The sequence below is a fragment of the Spermophilus citellus genome (assembly GCF_964194105.1).
Source record: "Spermophilus citellus genome assembly, chromosome: 17".
In the NCBI taxonomy this organism is placed as follows: domain Eukaryota; kingdom Metazoa; phylum Chordata; class Mammalia; order Rodentia; family Sciuridae; genus Spermophilus; species Spermophilus citellus.
Genome location: NC_138199.1, coordinates 25,031,355 through 25,057,271, shown reverse-complemented (window position 1 = coordinate 25,057,271; position 25,917 = coordinate 25,031,355). Strand labels below are relative to the sequence as shown.

At 41.7% G+C, this 25,917-nt stretch overlaps 1 protein-coding gene across 1 annotated transcript; it reads left to right on the top strand.

Annotated features, from left to right (window-relative positions):
• Positions 1-309: 309 nt before the first annotated feature.
• TEKT1 (tektin 1) lies at positions 310-22,111 on the top strand (the record flags this gene model as incomplete). Its single annotated transcript, XM_081272463.1, has 7 exons — positions 310-514; positions 9,023-9,188; positions 11,560-11,688; positions 12,095-12,238; positions 14,272-14,494; positions 21,250-21,446; positions 21,904-22,111. Exons 1-7 carry the CDS (start codon positions 325-327, stop codon positions 22,109-22,111), a joined length of 1,257 nt encoding a protein of 418 aa, XP_081128589.1. The 5' UTR covers positions 310-324.
• Between the last annotated feature and the right edge of the window lie 3,806 nt (positions 22,112-25,917).

The following is a 25,917-nucleotide window of genomic DNA, read 5'->3' as shown; positions in this document are numbered from 1 at the left end:
ATCTTATGAATATTGAATGAAAGAAGTCAGATGCAGAAGAATGCATAGTGTATGATTCCATTTATATTAAGTTTGAAACCAGAGGAATAATTTGTAGTATTAATGTTCAGGTTAGTGTCACCTTGTGGGGCTAGTGACTGAAAAGAGGGTTGAGATGTTCCTTGATCTGGGTGCTGGCTACACAGATGCGTTCATTTTGTGTGCATGGTTTGTGATGTATGCACTTTTTGATATGTCATACTTAAATAATAATTTTAAAAGGAAAAAAGTTGCTTTTTTAACCTAAAAAAATGTCTGCTTTTGATCAGGTTTTGGAAATCTCAAATGGCTAAGCTACTACAATCTCCACCCAAGTTTCTGCCCCCAGAGTGGCACATCTCTAATAAGAATCAGTACCACAGGGCAGAGGCCCAGAGGTCCCAATCGGAACGCCTGGTGGCAGAAAGCCAGAGGCTTGTGGATGAAATTGATAAGACCACAAGGAAATCTCAAAGTGATGTGAACAAGAAAATTGGTAAGACCTCCCATATTCAGATGAGGCTACTGAGTTTTGGCTATAGTGTCACATTCAAGTGTGGCAATGGAGCACTCTTGAAGTATTAGGTGACATCCTGTATATTCTCCAGGCTCTGTGTTTTAGCTCACTGCCCTCAGACAGACACATAGTAACTCTGTCTGATTTTCAGCCATCTGCCAGCCATCATTGATTTGGTACACGTTTAGAGATCTGTGGATCTATGCCCTGGGAATGATCAGAATCTCTGCTTTTTAGGGGCTCCTGGTTAAAGAGGAGAAAGATACAAAAGTTGGTGTTCAGACTATAACCAGATAGGTGCTGGAATAGGAAAATTAAAGTAGGGATGGGATAGGAACTGGAAAACTGGGAATGTTTTCCTAGAGAGAAACATTTGAGCAGGGTCTGAAAGGAAGAATAATTTTTCTCTTGACAATTCCATACTTAAAAATTGTATTTAAAGAATAGTACCCCTAAATAAGTAAGAACAAAAATAAATATAAAGCAAAACAAGCAACATCTCCTGAACACCAAGAGATGATAGGCCAGAGGCTACAACTCAAATATCTATAGTGGCCAGGTAGATAACAAAGGGGTTGTCCACCACGTGACCAGCACGCTGGCTTCATACAAGAGGTTCGTAGCATAGAAGTTAACTAGTGAGATCAAAATAAATACACAAAACTCAATTGCCTTTTTCTTTGACCAGGTCTGAGATGGCCCTCCCTCTGGCTCCTGCCTCAAACCACCCGGTGGGGCAGCAAGGCTTACTCAGGACTAGCGAGAGAGAGAGAGAGAGAGAGAGAGAGAGAGAGAGAGAGAGAGAGAGAGAGAACACAGGGAGTGGCCTTTTATTGGGGAACAAGAAATTCAGGGGAAAATTCCATCCAATGAAGGTCGAGGGGGACAGCATTCCAAGGTTAGGGTCAGTGATTGGTCTCAGGGTCAATGGTCAGTCACACCCCCACATGGACAGGTTCTCGCACCTGGAAAGGGTGGGGATTAGTTCCGACCCAGTTTAGCCAGAACGCCTCACACCCAATCAGGGAGGTGCCCAATCACGTGCGAGAATGGCTTCCTACAGGGTTGGATGTAAGACCATAGTGAGTGGTGACAACTGATTTTCAAGCTCTAAATTTTAATGTCATTGATTCATTGAATAATTTAGAAGCTTAGCCATTTATAGTGTCATTAAAAAACATCAAGGGCTGGGGGATGTAGCTTAGTGGTAAAGCATGTGTTTTGCATGTAGAAGGCCCTGGGTTTGATCTCTAGCACTGCAAAAACACAACAATAACAATAACAAAAATCACATGCTTAGGAATAAATCTAACAAAAGATGTGCAAGAGTTCTACACTGAAAATTACCACCCATTATTGTAAAAAACTAAAGTGGTTATAAATAAAAGCAAGGATATATGAGTTAATGGATTAGAAGAATCAGTATTTTAAAGATGCCAATTCTCCCTAGGTTAATCTATAAATTCAGTGCAATACTAATAAAAAAAAAGTCTCAGCAGAATTTCTGATGAAATTGGCAAACTGCTTCTAAATTCATGTGGCAATACAAAGGGTCAAGCATAGACATGACTAAGTTCTAGAAGAACACAGCTGGGAGACTGTGGATTATAAGACCTATTCTTATAAAGCAATGATAATTAAGGCAATGAAATATAGGCAAGGATAGACAAATTGACATAGGAACCAATTGACAAGGATAGACAATGAGACATAGTGGAGAGCTGAGAAATAAACTTATACATTTATGTTTATCTGATTTATGATAAAAGCAATACTGTAGTGTGATGGAAAGGGATCGTCTTTTTTAATATTAAAAAATATTTTAGATGTTGATGGACTTTTATTTTATTCATTTATTTATATGCGGTGCTGAGAATTGAACCCAGTGCCTCACACATGCTAGGCAAGCACTGCACCACTGAGCTACAACCCCAGCCCCAGGATCATCTTTTCAATAAATTGGCCAGTTGGACATTCACATGAAAAAATCATATCCCAAGCCCTACTTCATATCATGTATTAACAAATCAAATTGAGGTGAGTGCATATCTAAATGGGAAACATAAATTAATAAAACTTTTAGCAAACATCTTAATGATTTGGAAAAGGAAAAGATGTCTTATTTAAAAAAAACCATAAAAGCAAAAAATAATAAATGAGATTAAATTAAAGGGTACATTTGTTTATCAAAGACATAGGAAGAGCTGGTTGAACTTCATTAGTCATTAAGGACATGCAAATTAAAACCACAGACTGAATGTCATTACACACACACAGTGACTGAACTGAAAAAGCAGAGGCGATCCAAAAGAAAGGAAAAAGAAAAATCTAAGCATTAGGAAGGATGTGGAGTTACTGGAACTCTCTTCTGGTGGAAGTATAAATTGTTATGACCACTTAAGAATGCTTTGACAGCATCTACCAAAGTTGGACATGTTTAACCTTTCACCTTACCATTCCATTTTGAGGTACCAGAATCCGTCCATTCATCCATCCGTCCATCCATCCTTTCCTTTATTTCTTCATCCGTTAAATAGGTCCATCACACGCTAGATTTACCAGAGTATAAAGCTGAAGATAGACACATTTTAGTAATTGTAAGATATAAAACACAAAAGATGTTAATAAAATTATTCCATGTTAGCCTGGATTAAAGCAATGGTTGGAAAGATGAAAAGCAGACGTGGTCAATAATTAGCATGTTGGATCCGTGAATTAATTTTAACAATGGAAGTCAAGGACAAAATAATAAAGGCAAGATGCAGGTGGCATTTATGGGGAATGAGAAGAGGTCCAAGTTGTGGTACCGAGTACAGGAAGGAGAGCAGCCTGCTGGAGATGAGTGGATCTGAGTGGGAGTCAAGACTGAACCCTGGCTGAGGGAGACCTTGAATTTGGAAGGTTCAGTTCAGTAAGTAGCTATTTAGAATTTAGGAGGCAGCATTAGGAATCTAGAGACATCACCTTAAGACAGGAAGTAGACTACTCAAAGAAGATGTTGAAAGAGAAGAAAAGAGGGCAGAGAATGAAAAGGATTTGGGGAAGTGTTGGGGAATGAGAGCTTGGGTAGAAGAACAAAAAGATCAAGGTCAGGAAGTACAAAAGACGGGGGCTCTGTGGGCGAGGAAGTCTTGTGTTGTATCCAAGTCTGTCTAAATGTCAAGGAGGCGGAGAGTTGAACAAGAAGGAATCTGAACAGGTGACTTGAAGATTATTGGGGACCTTGGAGATAACAAGTCTAATAGAGAAGGTAGTGAAGGATGCAAGGTGGGGGTGGAGGTAAACTACAAAGTAAGCGGGGAGACTTCCTTTTACAGGGTGGATGGAACACAGGCAATGGTCTCCTCTCCCTTTTCAACTTCCAACAAAAGCAGTAAAAGATTCATGCAAGCTATGTCTCCAGAACAAGGAGATAGGTGGAAGGAAACAATAGTAGCCTAGTGATGAGAAGAATTTGGAAGCTAGAAAGCAATAAGTCAAGGGTGATACACTCAGGAATTGCAGAAGGCCAGGTGGGGTAGAGGAGAGTGAGAATGTTGCTGATTGGTGCTGCAGAAGCTCATTCAAAGCAGTCGATTTGCCAGGTTTCCATGAAATTGTTCACCATTGGATAGATCCAAGTTACTTCTGCAGGTGGAGCTTCAAGATAGAACCAGAAACCAGATGGGTTGAAAGTCTTTATCAAAAGCCCCTTCTCCACTCCACAGAAAGCTCAAAGCCAAAGGACTCAATGAGAATCTACTGCTGAATGGTGGTTCTTCCTGCTAGCTTCCAGGACAACGGTAGTGCAACTTCTTCCCCCAGACAGGGGAGACTGAAAGGTTTTTCTATGGAGAAAATAACTGGTCCCAAAAGAAAGCTCTACCAATGCTAACCTTTGGGCATTCTCCAGTGAGATTCCTGGACTCTGCCTGATCAGTTTGTACAATAAAGCATTCTGGTTGACAAGTACTGTCCTCCATAGGTGGAGCCCCTGGTTAGCCTTTTAGCACACCATTCTTAAATCAAATAAGGACCACTGTGCTAGTCAGCTCTTTGTCATTGTGATAAAAATACCTGAGGAGAACAAATTAGAGGAGGAAAAGTTTATTTTGGGCTCATGATTTCAGGGGTCTCAGACCATAGATGGCCATCTCCATTGCTCTGGGTCTGAGGTCAGGCAGAACATAATGGCAGAAGGGCTTGGTTTGGTGGAGGGAAGTTTTCAGCTCATGGTAGCCCAAAAGGAGAGAGAGAGAGAGAGAGAGAGAGAGAGAGAGAGAGAGAGAGAGAGAGAGAGATATCATAGATCCAGAGAGTGAGAGAGAGAGAGAGAGATCATGGATTGAGAGAGAGAGAGAGAGAGAGATCATGGATCGAGAGAGAGAGAGAGAGAGAGAGAGAGAGAGAGAGAGAGAGAGAGGTCATGGATCCAGGGACAAGATATAATCCCAGGACATAACCCCCATGACCTCCTTCCTATAGCTATGCCCCACCTCTTATAGTTACTACCCAGGAATCCATTCAGATTATTAGCCCATCAAGTTGATTAATCCACTGATGAGTTTACAGTTCTTATCTTTGCCTAAAAGTCCCACCTCTGCACCTTACTGTACTGGGTACCAGGTACCTAAATCATGTGCTTTTCAAGGGGACATTTCCAAATCCAAACCATAACAATCACTAAACGTTTAAAGAAAACCTCTTTCACAGAGCAGACACCAAAACAGTCAAGCAGATGGAAACTTGGGAAATTGATTGCATTGAACAAAACACAAAATATACTATAAGCTCCTTGAGTATCAAGAGAAGATATTGAGTTGAGTACAAGTTAAAGAATGGTTACTAATGTCTAGACGATCATTGTCCAATGCATGGAACAAGAAGAGGAATCTTGAAAAAGAACATTCAGTGAAAAGTTATTGGAAATTAAAAGCATGAGATCAGAAAAAAAAATCTTAGACATCCAAATAAATGTTGAAAGATAAAGTTAAAGAATCCTCAGAAAGTAGGGGTAGGAAAAGGCCAGGCACGGTGCATGCCTATAGTCCTAACTATGGTTGGGAGGCTGAGGCAGGAAGATCCTTTGAACTTAAGAGTTTAAGACCAGCCTGGGCAATAAACTGAGTGAAATTCCATCTCAAAAACAAAAACAAAAACAAAAACAAAAAAGTTTGAGAAAGTAGGAGAAAAAAGAAAGAAAATAGTTAACAGGAGAGGAAAGATAAAGGAATTAGAGGAACCCTTTGGAAGGCTTAATAATTAATTAATAGAAATTCCAGAAACAGCATAGAGAAAATGGAGGGGAAGAAATCATCTATGACAGAATACAAAAAAATTTCCCAGAACCAAAGGACCTAAGTTTTCAGATTAAAAGTTCATGCCTGGTGTCTGGTACAACTAAATAAAATTGGCACTAGTATGAAATTTTAGAACACCAATAAAACAGAGAAATCCCTAAAAGTTTTCAGAGTGGAGAAAACAGATTACATAAAAAAAGTCAGGAATCAGAATGGATTCAGACTTCTCAACAAAAACCCTAGGAAGTAGAAGAAAATGGAGCCAAGCCATCAGAATTCTCAATGGAAAGGATTTACAATCTATGAACCAGAGCATAGTCAAATATCATCAAAGGGTGAGAGTAGAATACATGTGGGTTTAGACTTGCAGGTTCTTAAAGATTTTAACCATAGAGGCATCCATTTCTTAGGAAGTTGCCAAAGGATGTGCTTCTGCAAGTTGAAAGGGTAATTCAAGGAGGAGGGAGGAATGCAATCTAGGAAATGGGAGTCCAGCTCATGAGAAGTGTGAAGCAAAGTCATAAGATGGTAATCCTTCAGAATGTTTTGGCTAGATTGCAAAAAATCACCTAGTTGATCTGAAGGCAGGAGACAGAACCATTTTTATTCACCAAATGGCAGTCTGGATTCATCAGTTGGAGGGCTGTAATGCCAGATTCGTGGGACCCCAACAGACCTCCAGGAGCCAAATCCGATGCAATCACACAAGAGTCTTTATTGCAAGCTCGAACCTGGACTCACAACCGTTTCCGACGCAGTGGTCCCTGGGAGTGAGTCCCGTCCTTTTTTCAGTGAGGATTTATAGTTTTTTGGGAGGAATACTCTATGCGTCACAACATCACACAGCAAATCATTCCATACAGAGGGAAAATCAAACAACAACTCTTAACATTGATTAGCACATTCACTGGCGGGAACAAATTGGGTAGGAGTGATTGGATAGTACAAGAGGGGGATTCATTTGAACTGATTGGTTTAAGCCACGAGGGGTATACGTGCCGAACTACAAGGTTTCCCAACATGTTATCAACCACCATAAACTACTGGGGGGTCATCTGGCATCCCAGGAATTTTCCCTGTCTCATTCTGATTGGTGGTTGGTAGGGGGTTGCTATGGATCCTCACCTAGCCTAACTGAGTCAGGGACACCTGGTGCTGCAGATGTCTCCTGTTATTTACAGACATACAACTCAGCAGGGTGGCTATCTGCCTAGAAAGGCTCTGTGGGTTTTTCCAAGGACAAGGGTCATGCCACCTTCCTTGAGATAGAAGCTGCTGTTATTTATTTTGAGATAGAAGCTGCTGTTATTTATTTATTTTCAAAAGTGGAGTCACATCAGTTTCTCAGGCCAAGGGGCAGGCTGCAAGTCTACACCCTTCAAACCCCTCTAAGGGTTAGAGTACACATTTATAGTCCCAAACCACATTAAGTGTAAGTGGCTGTTGCTATGGTTCAAGACCATAAACAAACATCATGAGATCTAAAATCATCAGCAGAATGGGAAGTGGGTCAAAATGACCCTAGTTGAGTACAAGTTAAAGAATGGTTACTAGCATCTAGACAATCATTGTCCACGAAAAATGGGAACCCAAAAGAGAACAATTTCATATTGTATAAGAACTGCCATTTTGTGTTGCCAAACACACTAGGCTAAGCAACCATTGATGGGCACAGAGGCGGGGTGTTGCCATGGGAGAAGCATTTCTAACATGACATAGAGTCTCAGGGTAAAATGGAGTCTGTTTAGTCATTGCCCACATAGCCTGGCCCATAACAAGAAAACTAGAGAGCCAGAAAGGGTTCTGGGAGAGATGCCTCCAAAGAAGAAACAAAATGGATTGGAACATATTCAGAGGATACTTAAGGTCCTGTCAGAAAGTTTGAGAAGTTAATAATAAATAAATAGAAAGTGAAACAATCAATACCATGACCATTTTGCTGTCTCTGTGTATCCCACAATACAGTGTAAACTTCAAATATACATAATCATATGTACCTAAGAAAAATAAGAGTCATTTTATAGAAAGGAAAATGATAGTTTTACAACCAATACATTATGAATTTACAATTCGAATACCAAACTGCTCATTCTGAACTCATTATGTACTATGTGGTTTTCCTACTATAATCAGTTATCTTTTAATTAAAGTGCTTAGTAAAAAAATGGAATATTGTAAGAAATTTATTATAGCACAGTATACTACATGATTCAGGTGCAAATGATATTTACAAACTTACAAAAATATGACTAGACAATAAGTCATTATTTAATTTAAAGGTGATGCAAATATATTGGGAGATGGAAGGATCATGTTGTTTGAGTTGGTTAAAAGCAAATCATGCCAGATGTGGTGGCACATTCCTATAATTCCAGCTACTCAGGGGTCTGAGACAGGAGAATCACCAATTTGAGGCCAGCCTGGGCAACTTACTGAGAACCTGTCTCAAAATAAGAAATTAAAAGGGCTGAAGATGCACCTCAGTGGTAAAGTATCCTGGGTTCAATCTGCAGTACATTTAAAAACAAACAAAACCAAAACAATCCCCCCCCCAAAAAAAAATCCCAAAAACAAAACAAAGAAAAGAAAATCAATATATTTCATCATAGGAAATCAATAGATTCAATATTAAACTGATAATGTATAAATATCAGTGTAGGCAAATGCTAGAAGAAATAATAAAAGTGTTTAACTTGGTTGCTCCCTGAGAGTGGGAGTAGGTGGGGATGGGTCAGAGAATTGTAATTTGTGATACTTGTTGGACTTTTCAAGCAATATATATTTATATCCTTGATAAAATGAAAAGTTATTCCAAACAGTGGGCATTGAAGAATTAGTGTAGAATGATAAATCTGATGTTTAATGTGGGAAGAACTGTCTTCCTTTCTGTTAATAAGCATCTGTAGCGATAAAAAAAAAAAAATGCTCCAAGAAGCACTAAGAAGAAATGAACATGTCTCAGGTGGTTTCTCAATAGGCCTCTAGGTTCGAAGTCAGTGGTTGGCTGGGGCTGGGGTGCAGCTCAGTGGCAGATTGCTTGCCTATTGCCTCACATGTGCAGGCCCTGGGTTCCATCTCTGCAAAAGCAGAAAAGCTCACAGCAGAGAGAAACATGCAAGAGAAATATACTACCCACTGTAGGGGGAAAGAAGAAAAGTGATCTTTTGAGAGTCCATTAACCCTGGCGTAACTTCTCTGTGTGCTTCAGAACAGAGACTCGAGGAAGTCAGGTTCTGGAAGAAGGAGTTAGATGACAAACTTGAGCAGCTTGTGAATGAAACTGATGATCTCCTCAATTATAAGATACGAGTGGAAAAATCCCTGGAGAGCTTTAAAGAGCCCTTGTTCATCACCGAGAGGTGTCTGGCTTACAGGTAGGAGGGGAGTTTCCTCAATGAGTCATCTGCTCTGGGAAGCGCCATGCTAGGTAGCAAGAGCTGATTGTGCCAGGTGGTGGGTTAGAGTGATGCAGACGAGCAGGTGTTCCTTTAGCACCTGCAATTGCCCATGGTGCTGGGCAGTGGGAGAAGTATTGGGTTTGGTTCATGTCTAAACTCTGCTCTCAAACTAACTTATTATAAGTTAGGACTAAATTTGGTTGTGAATATCAGAAAACTGTAAAATGACATTAGACTCAAACAAAAATAATTTCTGTCTTACATTTAAGTGGTGTAAAAGTGGTCCATTCAAGTTGGAATGATATGCCACAGTTTGAAGATTCCAGGCTTTTTTTCTATATTGTTGTTTCTCTGCCCATGGTCTTAGTTCCCCCAGATTACTTCATGATTTAAGATGGCAGTTGGAGATCCAGCCATCATATCTACACTCTCCAGCAGGTAGGAATAAGTAGGATTTGGCATTCACCATTTCTCCTTGCATGCCACTGACCAGAACTTAATCACACGGGCACACCAGTAAAAGCTAAGAAGTGATTGTATTTATTTCAGACAACCAGGTGCTTAGTTAAAAAAAAAAATAGGGGTTCTATTGCCAAAGAAGAAGGTGAGTACAGATATTATAGCTCCTGGGAGACAATAAACCTGCTGTGATCCAGGGAGCCACACAGAGGCACTTAGTAATCCAGAGATCACTATACACGCATACCTTTTTATTATTATTTTTTTCTTCTGTAAATCTGAGTCAGATGATCCTCTGACTCTGGGGAGATGCCAATTTCCAGACCTGTTCCCTGTTGGCAGCCCTAGCTGGAGCACCCCGACAGGCCTTCTAGCTTCGAGGATAGCCCCGTCAATCTAGCATATCCTCCACACTGGCTACATTTTCCAAATGGAGGTTTGTATAGGTCACCCCCATGCTTCAAACCTTTTAGTTAGAATCCCAGGCCCCAATGGCTTCAAAATAAAGCTTACGCTTCTTACCATATCAAACAAACGTCATCATGATGGGGTCCCCAATGACCTCTCCAGGCCACAGTAGGGGCTTAGGAGTGCTGAGCGTTTGCAGTTTCCCAAATGTACCGTTCCCTGTTCCCTTCATGATCCAGGCCTGTGCAGCAACAAGGCAGCAACACCGGCCTCCCCCCCCCCCCCCAGCCAGATTTAGAGGCATGTGAAACAAAGGTGAGTGGCAGCTGACCAATTTGCTCAAGCCCACACCCAATTTGCTCATGTCTAATCTAATGATAATGTAGAGGTTGTTAAATTTACTTAGGATGTACTTACTATGTGCCAGGGACTGTACCGTATGCTTTTTATCTCGTTTGCTCTTTGATATACCCCATGAAGTACTCAGAGTTATCCCCATTTTACAGAAGAGGAAACGAAGGCACAGTTATGTAATGTAATGAGTTATGTAATGTGCCTCAGGACACACAGCTGGTGGTTAGGAGAGCTTTCCTTCCAGCCATGATCATGCAGGATAGAAAAGAATAAAATATGAGCAGTGGAGTAGGTTTTGGGAATGAAATAGCACGGTGATTGAAAGCATGTGTAATGCCCAGTTTGTGACACTGGGCAAGTTACTTAACCTGTCTGAGACTCAGTTTTCCTGATCTGTACTTGAAAAGGTTAAGCAGGAATATTTATATAAAAAATCCAGTGCCTGTCACTGTGCTCCACTCACTGAGGTAATATTGATATAAACTCAATATTATAATAATATTTATTAAAATGTTTATTAAAAGAAAACATCTCACTAAATTCAATTCCTCGTCAAAGATGAGGATCAAGGAAAGAAACACATGTCGGAAATTCTAAGTCAAAAGACAATGTTCTCTCCGTGTGTGCTGGCCACGCCTGTAATCCCAGTGACTCAGGAGGCTGAGGCAGGAGGATCACAAGTTTAAAGCCAGCCTCACCAATTTAGTGAGACCCTCAGCAACTTCATGAGATCATGTCTCAAAAAAAAAAAAAAAAGATTGAGGATGTACCTCAGTGATAAAGTGCCCCTGGGTTAGATCTCCTGTACTCCTCCCCAAAAAGACAATATTTCCAATGAATAGGTAAAAGGATGAGGCTTCAGGATCAATGGCCAAATTAAGGGGGGGGGGGAGTCCATTTGACACTTTTCAGACCCAGTGGCCAGTCCGCATTCAATTGTCCTTCCTTGGTTTTTGGGTATTTTGAAGTGGGACAGACACCAACTAGTGTCCATCTTCAAGTGTGTCACCCGGAAGGATCTGGTGATACCCAAGTCGGTTGTCCAGGTACTTTTACAGGTCCTGATGTGGGCAGATACCGAACTGTCCCTGCATGCATTGGCTGACCGGCCTCTCCCCCTGGCCAGGGAGAAGCGTGTGGGCATCGACCTGGTGAATGACGAAGTGGACCAGGAGTTGCAGAAGGAGGCGGAGATCATCCGGGGCGTCATGTCCCTGCTGACCCGTACTCTTGAGGAGATAACAGAGCAAATTAGGTATCGCCTTCTGGGCCTGCCCTCCGAGTCTCCACTGTGAATTTTGAGAACAAGTGGTGCCCACCAAGGCTAGCTCCAGAGGACTGGGGTTTACCACTCCCCCCTGGGGTGGTGGGGGAGGGTGGGCTGGTTTCACTGGTGGTGATGAACTAGGGGACACTGGAGCCCACTGCTGCCAGGCCTGACCCCTTATATAAAAAAATGTCACCGTGGAAGGGAAGATCTTGAAGTCCAGGTTTGGTTATGTCAAGTCACCAAACATCAAATGGCCACGTGGGTGTGTGTTGGTGGGATGGGGAGGTGGGGATGGAAGTGTGGCCACCCTGTCGCAGACCTGGTCCCAAGAAGCTGTAGGTGCCACTTGGGATTTCCAGAGGGAGAAACCCAGCTTACGCTCTCCCTTCAGGCTGAACCGTTCTGCCAAGTACAATCTGGAAAGGGATCTGAAGGACAAGTTTGTGGCTTTGACCATTGATGACATCTGCTTCTCACTCAACAATAACTCACCAAACATCAGATATTCTGAAAACGTCCTGAGGATCGAACCCAAGTAAGTGAGGCCCTGATGCTGGCCTGGTCCCTGCTGGTAATGTCCCAGACCCCTTCAGGCAGGCAGGACCTGACCAGAGTGGAAATATTTACAAAGCATCCTACCGACAGCCAGGAGCTGGGGAGAGGCAGGCTCAGGGCAAAGATGGGCACTAACCAGTGCCCACCCAGACACAGTGCCTAGAGGCTCCTCTCTCTGAAAAAGTCTGCTGTTACTCCTTCTTTTACCTATTTATGTTTTTAAAAAGTAAAAGATCCTAAAAACATAAAAGATGAGTTAATAATTTCCCTCTACCTTTCTTTTTCCATCTTTCACCCTCCAAGATAACCAGTGTTACCTGTGGGCTCATACAAATAGTTGTATGCACATTCACCCACACAAGTATATTTTGTTTAGTTTGCAAGGATGAAAATATACTTCATACCTCTTCTGTAACATCTAACTTGCAATTTTCAATTAATATTAAATCACAGACCTAACTAATTCTGATTTTAAAAAATCACTTTGAAATAACTCTACATACAGAAAAGTACACAATACTGTACAGTTAAGTGGATTGTATTATAACAATACAATAATATCTTTTGCTGTATAACAGTTTACTCCAAAATTTAGCAGCTTGAAACAATAAACATTTTTTCCCCCATGGTTTCAGTGGGTTGAAAGCTGAGGCACTGCTTAGCTGGGTTGAGGTCAAGCTGGCTGGTGGGGCTGCAGCCCATCTAAGGTCCACTTCCAAGATGACTTGTGATGGCAGGCCTGGGTTCCTTGCCACACAAATTTCTCATGAGATGACAGTCTCATGACATGACAGTGGGCTTCTCCCACATTGAGTGATCTAAAAGAAAGAAGAGAGGGAGGGGGCCAGGGTTGTGGCTCAGTGGTACAGCGCTTGCCTAGCATACGTGAGGCATTGAATTCGATCCCTGGCACCAAATAAAAACAAATAAAATAAAGGTATTGTGTCCATCTACAACTCAAAAAATAAAATAAAGAGGGAGGTGGAGGGAGAGGGAGAGAACCCAAGACAGAGGCCACAGTCCTTTTTATACCCTAATCCCAGGGCTGACATCTCATCTTTCTACTTGTGAGAAACAAGCCAGGTTCCTCCCATACTCCAGGTGAGGAGACTACACAAAGATGGGATGACCAGGAGGCAGGGATCACTGGGGATCAGCTCAGAGGCTGCCTCCAATCACAAAGTGGACAATCCTCATGTAACCAACAACCAGGGCAAGAAAGAAAATATCTCTACCCCTTCACCACCACAGAAACCCTTCCAGTCCCCTTCTGATCAATACTTTTATCTTTTCCCTAAATATAGCCACTCTCCTCTCTTCTAAAAGGTTTGTTTTGTCTGCTTTTTATTACACAGCATTATATATATATATATATATATATATATATATATATATATATATATATATATATATATTCCATATCTGTTTTCTTGCAATTAACTTTGTTTTGAGATTCGTCAATGCTATCAAAGTTCCTCATCAAACTAGCGATTATTTCTCCCTCCTCCTCCTCCCCCTCCTCCTCCTCCCCCTCCTCCTCCTCCCCCTCCTCCTCCTCCTCCCCCTCCTCCTCCCCCCCCCTCCTCCTTCTTTTTGTATTTGTATGGGCTCATGGTTTCCTATGTTATCTAGTTTGTTACAACCCGTTACTATTTATTATTCTGATGCTCAATTTGTTCTTAGCTGTGTGATCTAGACCAAGTTACTTCATTTTTCCAAGACTTAGTTTGCTTCCTCTGTAAAAAAGGGTTATAAAAGTTAGCTCACTAGGCTGTTATGAGGATTAAATGAGGCAATGTCTATAAGATGCCTGTCCAGTGGGAAGTTTCCCAAAGATATTGCCATTGACAGACCACTGTTCTCTCTCCCTGGAGACAGGAAGAACATTCTAGGTGCTTCTGCTGGTGAAGGTAGACTTAATTTCCAGAGCATTTCCGGGGCTCCGGCCCCTCCCTGCCCCTCTTCCCGGGTCCAGACGTGCTATGAATGGCTGAGCTTGTGGGTTGGTTTCAGCTCGGTGAGTCTGGAAGACTGGTTGGACTTCTCCAACACCAACGTGGAGAAGGCTGACAAGCAGAGGAACAATTCCCTGGCCCTGAAGGCCCTGGTGGACAGCATCCTGTCCCAGACGACCAGCGACCTGCGCAAGCAGTGTGAGGTGGTGGATTTGGCATTCGAGAACGGGCTGAAGGTGATCAAGGACGCCAGGGACAAGCTGGCTACTCATCTGGCCAAGGTGAGGCCCCTAGGGGTGGGGGACAGAGAAGAGTGGATTTGGGAGTTTTGCCATGGAACCATAAAGGCCATCTGGGCTGGGCCACTGTCATCCTGGTTTACCTCATGAAGTAGGGTCATTTGCATCTCTTCATCTTAGCAGCAGGCTTTGGGTGTGGGGGGACTGGAGTGCGACCTTTCCTCACTCTGGCTTTCCACTGTCAGAAAGCAGAGATACGAAGAATACAGCACAGAGGCAGGAGATGGGAGGCTTGGGGGGCCGGCTGGCTCTCTGACATCCCAGGCTTCAGCCCTTTTTATGTGACATGGAGATATGAGCTGCCTGGTCTCAGACATCTTTTATGACTCTGAACTCCCATGAGTTGATGCTACCGGCTTCTCCCAACTCAGCTGTCACTCTGGGCCTCTGGCCAGTTGTCCCTCTCATTATCCAGGTGTGCTCGTAAACTAGCTTTTGGGGTTGGGGGCAGGAGGGGAAAAAGGCTCTGAGTTGTGGAATTTGCAGATTTCCATGGTGTAAATATTTCCACTGTGGTCAGTTTTGAGCTACCTATTTAACAATGGGCGGGCAGAGTTGCTGAACACCTAACAACCAGGCTCCAGCACAACTTCCTCACCATCCCATCCTGGATCCTGATGACCAGCACCCCCGACCCGCACCCCAGGCTAAGCCATCTAGAGGAATGGTGCTATATTTGGTCCAAATGTAAGAGATGGGGGCCAAACTCCAGTCTGGTGATAGCTAGCTGGGTTCCTTTAGCAGACACCTCAAGCTTTCTGAGCCCCTTGCCTCAACTCCAACAGGGGAGTTGGGGCTCTGCATATTCCAGAGAAACAGAGTCTAGGGAACCCGAGTCCAACACAGTGCAGGCCATACACGTCATTTTACATTTTCAAGTAGCCACTTTTTAAAAAAAGCAAAAAGAAACAGGTAAAATCAATGTAAAAAAAACCCCAAACAAAACCCTTTTACTTCAACATATCATCAACATAACAAGTGATATATATTAATTTGGGGGGGAATAGGGCGGGGAGTGCTGGAGTTTTAGCCCTGGGGCTCTTTACCACTGATCTATATCCTCAGTACATTTTAGCTTTTGAGACAGGATCTTGCTAAGTTGCTGAGGGCGTCACTAAAGTTGCTGAAATCGGCCTTGAACTTATGATGCTCCTGCCTCAGCCTCCCAAGTCACTGGGATTTCAGACACGCACCACTGTGCCTGGTTATTTTACCTTTTTTTTTTTTTTAAACCAAGAGGTGTATAGCCATCCCTTGATATTTGTAGGGACTTATTGCAGGACCTTCCTTGCATACCAAAATTTGTGGATGCTGAGTGGTTTTATATAAAAATGGTGTAGTATTTGCAGCTAATATACATACATCTTCCCATATACTTCAGTTCATCTCCAGATAATTTATAACCTATAGTGGTATAATACTATGTAAATAGCCGTTACACTGTATGGTTTATGGGATAATGACAAGAAAAAAGTCTGTATGTACTCAGTATAGACATGATTGTTTTCCAAATATTTTCTATCCATGGCTGGTTGAAATTGGTAGATGCAGAACCTGAGGATGCAGAGGACTGTCATTTGACACTAACAGCACAGCTCAGTTAGGGTTAGGCACATGTCACACGCTCAGTGGTCCCATGTGACCAGTGGCTGCTAGGTTAGTCTTCACTGTGGAAGGGTGTAAGAAGGTTCATATAAGAGGGATGGGCTTAGAGACTGTGGGCATCAAAAGTTAATCCGAAATCATTTTAATATTCAGAACAGTTGTGGTGTAAGAGAAAGAATATATATAATATGTGTATATACATACATATATATATGTATACATATATATACATATGTATACATATATATACATACACACACACACACACACACACACACACACACACTTTTTTTTTTTAAAGTTGGATTTCATCAAATGTAAAGGCCTGAGGAGTTAACAGGGGAAATCACTTAGGCCTCCTAAGAGCTAAAATATTCAAAATCCAACTAAGAGACTTAGCTACCTGGAGGGGGTGGCATTGTTATGTGAACTGAAGGATTAGGGAATGTGTGCTTTGAATAACTCTGAGGCCCTTCACCCTTATTTGGAGGCCACCAACCTAGGTTTTATAAGAAAAGAGTCTGCCTGGCTGTCATCTTGCTAGAAGCCTCCTTGGTCATGGGAGACTCACCAAGCTCAAAAGAAGACCTCCAAATTAAACACAGAATAACCTTCACTTTGTTTGTAATGACACAATTGTTTTCTTATAGAGCAAAACGTATTTTAACCTCAGATTTACAATTAAGTCTAGAATTTTTTTTCTTTTTGGGGTACTGGAGATTAAACTCAAGGCCTTGTCCATGAGAGGCAGGCACTCTACCATCTCAGCTATATTCCGAGCCCTAGTCTAGGAATTTTTAAGATAATGTAGCACAGAGGTAGCCAACTGTTTTGATGAAAAGGTCAAGTTGGAAGTATTTTAGGCTTTATGGGAAAAGAGGAAAAAAATAAAGGATATTATGTTGATATTTAGTAAGAAAGAAAACAAATTTCCACAAATTCATTTGTGAAATTCAAAACAGAGTAGTAATAATGACACAAACACAAACATATAGTAATACAGGTCTACTAAGAAGAAGAAGGGAATTATGTTTTAGAGAGAAATGTAACATATTGCTTCGTTGGGATTCAAAGTTAATGTTTTCTATAAATTCGTTTGCAAATATTCATCTGTTAATGTTGATCTGTAGTGAGACTTTACATAATCCATCTCTGAAAATATCTTTGCATTCAGATAGGTACTGCCAATTTATGCTAACAAGTTGTGAGCATATGATTTTAATTGAACATATTCATTACTTGGAAGGCATTTATAGAATGCTGTGAGAGTCTTCTGGTGTTTGCTTTTTAGCATATCATTCATTACCTTTCAGATTAATCACTTCCCATTGAAGATGAGGTAGAAGCTCCTTAACTGAACAAGTTAAGTGGATTTTGAAGTATGAAATTTCCTTTGGACTTGCTGTGAGGTCCAAGAAAACAACACTGGAACTTGGAGAATATTTGTTGCAGATTTCTGTGGGAGTAGTGGTCTTGCTTCTTGTTTTAACATTTGTTAGCACAGGAAATGCATAAAGCAGGACATCATTTGTAATTAAAATCATGGTTAGTTTTTGAAATGACTTAGGTTGGAATCCTCAAGAAATATGAAGTCTGTGGCAAAAGCTAATTGAGGGTATCTTTTTTAAAAAAATTTTTTAGGGTGATTTTTTTTAAATGTCAATCTTGGTCCTGAGCTAAAATTAATCACAAGAAAATCTTACCACTACTGAGACATTGAATTACTGAGTGGTAGGACATACTAGGATATTCAACGTCTATTTCTGACAAAAATTCACAGAAACATAATGGTTGAGAGCTAATGAAGTTCACTGTTGTGGATGCTGGCTCAATATCACAGGATAGATCCAAATATTTTCTTAGAAGTTCCTTTTGATGAATAATACAATGATAGGCTCTAAATAACGTATTTTTCGCATGCTCTATAAATTTGTTCAGCCAAGCCTTTTTCTGTTCAACACCACTTCTTAGCAGATTCCACTTCATGTTGTACTTAATTAACATTTTCTCTACTTTTTGGAAATACTTATGTCATGCAGAATATATTCATAGAGCTATTTATCTAGTTACTTCAAACTCAGCATTGACTCCTTGAATAAAGGTCACTAGGCAGTATCAGAACACCTGTCAACTCATTGAGGAGAACCATCTCTAAATGACTTGCCTTTTTTCTTAATTGATTATTAATCTACTCCCTATGCCCTCAACACTTTGCAATCGTTTTATAGAAAGACTAATGGTCTCAAATAAGTTTATATTCTCTGGACACATTTCCTTAGTCACTGCAGTCAAACATAATTTCATTAGCTAGCAAATGACTTTCCTTGCCTGCCTAACGAATGAGCCATTGGGAACTTTAATTTGATTGCAACCTCATTTTCATTTTTGAGATGCTCTGCAGTGATGAGATACTCTATTTTAAAATTTTCTAATTTTTCTGATCATTGCTTTCCTGTGAGTTGAGATTATTGCGATCAATGCTTAGTCTGAAAACTTATTGTACTTTTTCGGCACAGCTACAGTGTCATCGGCTAATACATGCACTGATTTGACATCTAATTCATTAACAAAACCTATGCTCCACTGGGCCATTAAAATGCATCACATGAAGCCCAATTTTCTTGTTTTAACATGATGGGTATGCTCTGTGCTATGGTTTGACTGTTTAATGACCCTTCCAAAATTTATTTTGAAACTCAATCTCAATCAACAGTGTTAAAAGATGGAACTTCAGGAGCGATCCTAATGGATGGGATGAAAGCCTTAATAAAGAGCCAGATGGAACTAGTAAGGCCTTTTTGCTCTTCTGCCATCCACATGGATGGGTGGTCATTCATCTCCTCTTAAGGTCTTTGCAACAGGGTACCATTTTGAAACAGAGAAAGTAGCCCTCAACAGACACTGAATCTGCTGGTGCCTTGACCTTGAACTCCCTAGCTCCAGAATTATGAGAACCGAATTTCTGTTCTTTATAAATTATCCAGTTTCAGGTATTTTACAAACAGCAGCAGGAATGGACTAAGACATACTGGAAATAAAACAAGAAAACAAGATGTCATGGTATGTGTGGTGATACGTGGCTGGAAAGCTCTCAAGTTACATCCATGTCACTGTGATTTGCAGTCCTCTGGGCAACAGTGCAAAGCAACCACATACAGTCTGTTGCAACCCCTTGGCTCTGCCACTGTAGTTCAAAAGCAGACAGAAATAAACACGTGAGCATGGCTGGGTTCCAATACCACTTTATTTATTGACACTGAAAACTGAGCTTTATGTAATTTCCACATGACATGAAATATTCTGCTTCTGATCGTTTCAACCATTTATAAATGTAAAATAATAAGCCACAGTCTCAGGTGAAATATTTGCAGGGAACCTATCTGATAAAGGACTGTTATCCAAAATATACAAAGGACTCTTAAAACTCAACAATAAGGAAAGAAACAGCTAAAAATGGGCAAAAGATCTGGACGGACACCTTAGCAACAAAGATACAGCAGTGGCAATTAAGCATATGAAATATGTTCAACATCATATGCTATTAGGAAATTGCAAATTGAAAAAAAAACAATAAGATACCTCTATATGCCTATAGAAAACTCCAAAATATGGAGTAAACATCAAATGCTGGTGAGGGTTTGGGGCAATAGCAACTCTTGTGCAGTCCTGGTGGGAATGCAAAATGGGACAGCTGCTTTGATAGACAGTTTGGCTTCTTCTTACAAAACAAAACATACTCTTACATTATCAATCTCATGTTTTAAGTATTTGCCCAGAAGAGTTGAAAATTTACGTCCACACAAATTGCTGTACATGTTAGTAGCAGCTTTTTTTTTTTTTTTTTTTTTTGGCTTTTACTGGTGCATTATAACTGTATATAATAGTTGGGTTCGTTTTGACATAATCATGTATGCTTGGAATTTTATTCCATTTCAGTCCCCAGTGCCCCTGCTTTCCCTCCCTTCCCCCTTACCCCTTTTTCCTTCTACTTTAATGGTCTACTTTCCACTCATTTATATATATATATATATATATAAAATTCACTGTGGTATATTTATACATGCACATCACATAATTTTGTCAAATTCTGTATTTCCTCCCCTTTCCTGTACTTCCTCCTTCCCCCTCAATCTCCTTCTGTCTTAGAAATATTCACCCATGTATCTGAGACTGAAATGACATATGATCTGGGATTTGCTTTAAAATAATTAAGCTGATGGATGGAGGACCTGGGGAGAAGGAGATATGGATGAAACAAGACTGGCTATCTATTGATTACTTTTTATATTGTTATGGGTACATGAGACTCATTAGTCTATTTACCTTGGTGTATGTTTGGAAATTTCCATGGGGGTACAAAGTTAAAAACAAAACAAAACAAACAAACTAACTCAAGGAAGAAATGCATTTTTTTTTCTTGGTGGTACTGGGTCTTTGGGCATGCTAGGCACATGCTCTAACAATGAGCAACATCCCCAGCTATAACTAAATAGTATTCTTTTATATATATATATATATATATATTTTTTTTTTCGTTGTAGTTGACACATACTTTTATTTTATTCACTTATTTTTATGTGGTGCTGAGGATCGAACCCAGGGCCCCGTATGTGCTAGGCGAGCGCTCTACCGCTGAGCCACAACCCCAGCCCCACTAAATAGTATTCTTAAAAAAACAAGTAACTTGTGAGTGATGTTTCTGTGCACAAAGCCACTCTCAAAAACACTGACCAAAGTTCAGGTGGCTCTGTCACACTCTCTCCCCAGGCTTCAGGAAGACAGAACCCGGGGGGAGTTCATAGGAAACAGTCTCTGCTCCTATCTGAAGGTGCTTTGTATTCAGGTAGTGAGGCCTGAGCAGGCCTGGCCTTTGCTGAGGGCCTTCTCTGGGGGTGGAAGCTGTTTACATCACACCGTTGGGCTATGAGGTGACAATAGTGAGGTTCTAAGGTCAGATGAGAACCTCGCCCAGCAGCAATCATTGCTTTGGGGAAGAGAGATCAGCCTTATTTTGGGGTTCTGCTCAGACAGAAATCTGAGTTCCCTTCTCCCTAACCCACATAATCACAACAGGTCTGGCTGTGTGCTGTTGAGTTTTGGGGAGTACAACCTGGCCTAATTCTTTCCATAAGGTCATGGAAGAGATTGCTTCCCAGGAGAAAAACATTGCACTTCTTGAAAAAGCCATCCTTGATCAAGAGGGGCCTGCCAAAGTGGCACACACACGCCTGGAGAACAGGACCTACCGGCCCAACGTCGAGCTGTGTCGTGATGTTGCTCAGTACCGACTCCTCAAGGAGGTTCAGGAGATCAACCATAATGTTGCACGGTAGGGCAGCAGCCAGGGGCAGAGAGGCCCAGAGTGCCACCCAATCTGGATTGTAACCCTAACCTGGATGGCAAGCAGGGACCAGCCAGTGGCCTTACAGGGAGAAACCTGCTCTGTATCAGAGATTTCCTTCCTCTACTAATTCCAGCCACAATTGTTGCCATGTGGGAAATGGATCCCCATGTTGAGATTTTTTCCAAATCCAGATGTTTAGGTAAAATCTGCGGTTTTAAATATTGGCATTTTTATGGAAAAGTCATGAATCTGGCCTAAGGCCACCAATCAGAAATATTTATTCCAAAGAGAGGGGGAAGGGAAGAGCACATACTAATTTGGCTCCCAGTTGGATACCCAGACCCCCCCCCCAAACAAACAAACAAACAAACAAAACAAAACAAACAAAAAACAAACAATGATGCAGAAAGAGAAATATTCCTTTGTGTTCTCCTTCCTGCAGATTAAAGGAAACCTTGGCCCAAGCTCATGTGGAGCTGAAGGGGCTGCACCGCAGACAGCTTGCCCTGCAGGAGGAAATCCAGGTGAAAGAGAACACCATCTACATAGACGAAGTGCTGTGCATGCAGATGAGGAAGTCCATTCCGCCTCGGGAAGGCGATGAACTCTCGGGCTGGTCCGGGGGCAGCTGCCCTGAGGCCGTCTGCTAATAGTAGGGACAGTTCAGATTTTCATTAAACTACATCATTAAACATTATAAAGAACTCTGATTTCAGGTCGGCTGCGAAACTTGAGTCAGCCTGCCACAATTTCTGGGGAGGTGGGGGAGGGATTCCAGCTTCCTTGCGGGCCGAGATGCTGGGGTGAGGTGGTGGTGGTGGGATTTGGTGGGTGGCGAGGTTCAATTCTGCCGCTGCTGGCGTGGTGGGTGCTTAGCAGTTCAATGCTAGGCGCAGGCCGCTGATAGTATCACGGGACTCAGGGTGGGGGAGGGGAGTTCAAGATGTTTTAATTGAGGTTCATTTTAATAGAGTGGCTGGGCTGGATCCCCTATCCGGGCAGGTCCCTCTTACTCAGGAGATGGGTTGCTACTATTTCTCTTGGCTCTCAAAATCCCTTTTCCCTAGAAAGCAATGTAGTGATTGCTGACCTAACCCCTCCTGGCTGGTCAGTGGAAAGTCTACTCAAAACTTAGGTGAATGAGAGCAGTCCTGGATCTGGAGCCCGCCTGAATGAAATGAAAAGGGATTAGGGACAGGCTTTAAAAATTAGATCTAGGATGAAGAAGGGAGGGGCCAGGTTGCTGAGGTTCTGGGGTCATGGGTAAAAGAGTGGGACGTCTCTGGACTAGGAAGCCAGGACCCCTCTGCACATCTGTTGCGGGATGGGCGGGGCTTGGCTTGTGCACCGACCTGTGGATTGCGGGTTTGGAAAAGAACCACAACTGTTCCTGGGCTCTGGAGGCGTCTTCTACTGGTGAAGAGTGTCCTTTAGCGCCCCCACGCGGCAAGGAATTATATACATACGTTCTTTTTAAGAGTGTGTTTGGTGTTGGTTTCCAGACCAATTAGTAATCATTGGGAGTATATTTTCCCCTATAAATAATCAAGTAATAATAAAAGAAAGGAAAAAAAACCCTCCAAATTCTTGTTACTGCTACACCTTCAAATCTGTGGTTAAGAGTGTAGATTCTGGGACTGGGTGTGTAGTACAGTGGTAGAGTGCTTGTTTGGTACATGTGGAGGCCCTGGATTTCCTCTCTAGCACCAAAACAAAACAAAACCATTAAAGGTTCTGGAGCCAGAAATCCCTGAGAAATCCCTGTGGCACCTACCTCATAGGGCTACCGGAGGATTGAATGAAATAATCCACTTGAAGGGCTTCATGCAGGGGCTGTGTCATATGGACAAGGGATCAATAAATATGAGCCATTGGAAACAGTTCCTACCCTATACCAGCATGCTTTCTGCACAGTTATTCTCATGGCATAGTCTCAACTTTGTATAATTATTTTCTTCCTTAATTGTATGTTGCAAGCAGTTTTCCATGTTGCTATGTCATTATTTTAATGCTTACAAACTTCTTTAAAAGTTTCCACTAAGCTTATTTCCATATACTCACTGTTTCTTTAGCTCTGCTTATAGCCAACTGCCTTCTGCTGAGCACAGCAGCTCAGGAACGTGGCTGGGTGGTTGACAAAGGAAGACCTTTTGCTGTTGGCAATTGCTCATTCATTATTTTTTAAATTTTTTTTTTAGTTGTTGATAGACCTTTATTTTTATTTATATGTGATGCTGAAAATCGAACCTAGTGCCTCACATATGCCAAGCAAGTGCGCTACTGCTGAGCCACAGCCCCTGCTCATTCATTCTTCCCATAGCAAAAGAGCACTTTCCAAGAATGAAGCTCTCTATCAGTGCCTTGTGTGGAGCTGTTCCTATACTCTGTGCCAACGTTTAGTTGCTAGTGCTTATTGGATACTTGGTGATGAGAGCACAGCACCAGCTGGAAGTCAGGAAATCAAAATTCTAGTCTCTACACTTCCAGGAAAGTCCCTCCCTCTCATCGAGTTATCTGTAGTGTAAGAGGATTAGACTAGATGGTGAAGAACCCTTCCCATATCTGATGTTCCCTAAATCTGGCTGCCTAGCTCTAGGTGTGCTGTTGTGGGACACAAGGACAATGTAGGATGTGAACCTAACACCTGGGAGGTTAGGAATCTAAGCGTCCACTGATCCCATTTTAGAATCTAAGTGTCCATTGCTGTCAGCAAGGAGTATTCCCAACCTGGGGTGGAGAAATCCTCTCTGAAGCCAAGAGCATGGGCTTAATGCTGATCTGTGCCATCTTGGTTCTGCACAAAAACCTCTCAGGGTGCTGAGCAAATGGGCAGCCCTGCCCATGTCCTGAGCAAGACGGGAACCCCATCTTTGCCCCTTGGGAAGTCTCTGGGTGCTCTTTTGCTCAGGCATTGAAGGATCCAAATATCCCTCCTCAGTTTGGAGAAAAGATCTCAGAATTTGTGCTAACTCAGTGTGGCTTGTGAGCCTGCCCCAATGGATGTAGCCCTCAAGGTTCTAGGGGAGACTCCTCCTCTTGAATATAGCTCTGAGGGTCTGGCAGGCTCCGAGGTTAGTTTAGTTCACAGGTTCTGTAATGAGACTTGGTTCAGAATAGCTCCATCACCTGTGGTGGATCCAGAACAAGGTACTCAGCTTCCCTGAGCTTCAGTTGCCCCATATGTGAAATGAAACTTAATAAAGCCTGTATCTGAGAGCTAGGCACGTCAGCACATGCCAGTAATCCCAGCAATTTAGGAGGCTTAGGCAGGAGGATCCCAACTTTGAGGCTAGCCGTGGCAATTTAGTGAGAATCCTTAGCAACTTAGTGAGATTCTGTCTCAAAATTTAAAAAGAAAAGAAAAGGACTGGGGATGAGTGATAGAGCGACCCTGGATTTAATCTCCAGTACCTGCCTCCAAAGCCTTATTAATCTGTGGCATAAAATATGTTAAGCCTCTCAACAGTATCTGGCATGAGCTATCTTTATGGGAAATATTATTTTGGTGGCTGAAGCTGTTTCTCAGTATGTAGATACCAAGTACCAAAACATCAAGATTTCACGAGAACAAATTTCTATAGGCAACCTGGTTCACATACTTCCTAGCTCTCACTTGGCTTCCGTGTTTTATTAATGAAATAGTATCACTCCATATTTTATTGAGGGCACTCCAACTGTCCCATAGTTGCAAAAGCCTTTGTAGCTAGTAAGTCCATCCCTTCCAACTTATGCAAGCCAAATATTCTTTCAAGACAACAGAAAACCTTATTCTTAGATAAAAAAATTTTTATTTGTAAATGTCATTCTTTAAAATGGGAGTCATTTAAGCATGGATTTTCTCTAGTTAGAACCAAAGTTGATTTGTCTATCACCAACATAAAAGAAACACAGCATCAAAGTTTTACAACTTCAGGGTTCAGTTAGCAGCAACAAGTGGAAATTCTCCCAAGCAGCACAGAATTGGGCATGCTGGGAAAAAAATCTCAGGAAGTTTGGGCCTGTCTGGGTCATTTTATAAGTGAGGAAACAGCATTGTGGATGAATTCTTGTGTCATTCTGAAATTCATATGTCGAAATACTGTCTCCTAATGTAATGCTGTTAAGAGTTTATAAGGATTAAATGCAATCAAGAGGACTGTAGCCCTTCTGAATAGGATTAAGTGTTTTGAGAGCTAGCTTCTCTCTGCTACGTGAGGACACAGCAAGAAGGAACCATCTATGAACTAGGAAACGGGCTCTCACCAGACCCTGAATCTGACCATGTCTTGGTCTTGGACTTCCCAGTTTCTAGAACTATGAGAAATAAAGGTTTGGTTTGTAAACCTATTAGTCTATGGTATTCTTAGTCAGAGTTGATGAAGTCATAGAGATTCAGAGAGAAATGGGGAAAAGAATGCTCTGTGTCTCAGGTCACCCTGAAGTTTCGGGACTCTTGGCCTTAAATTCATGGTTGTTT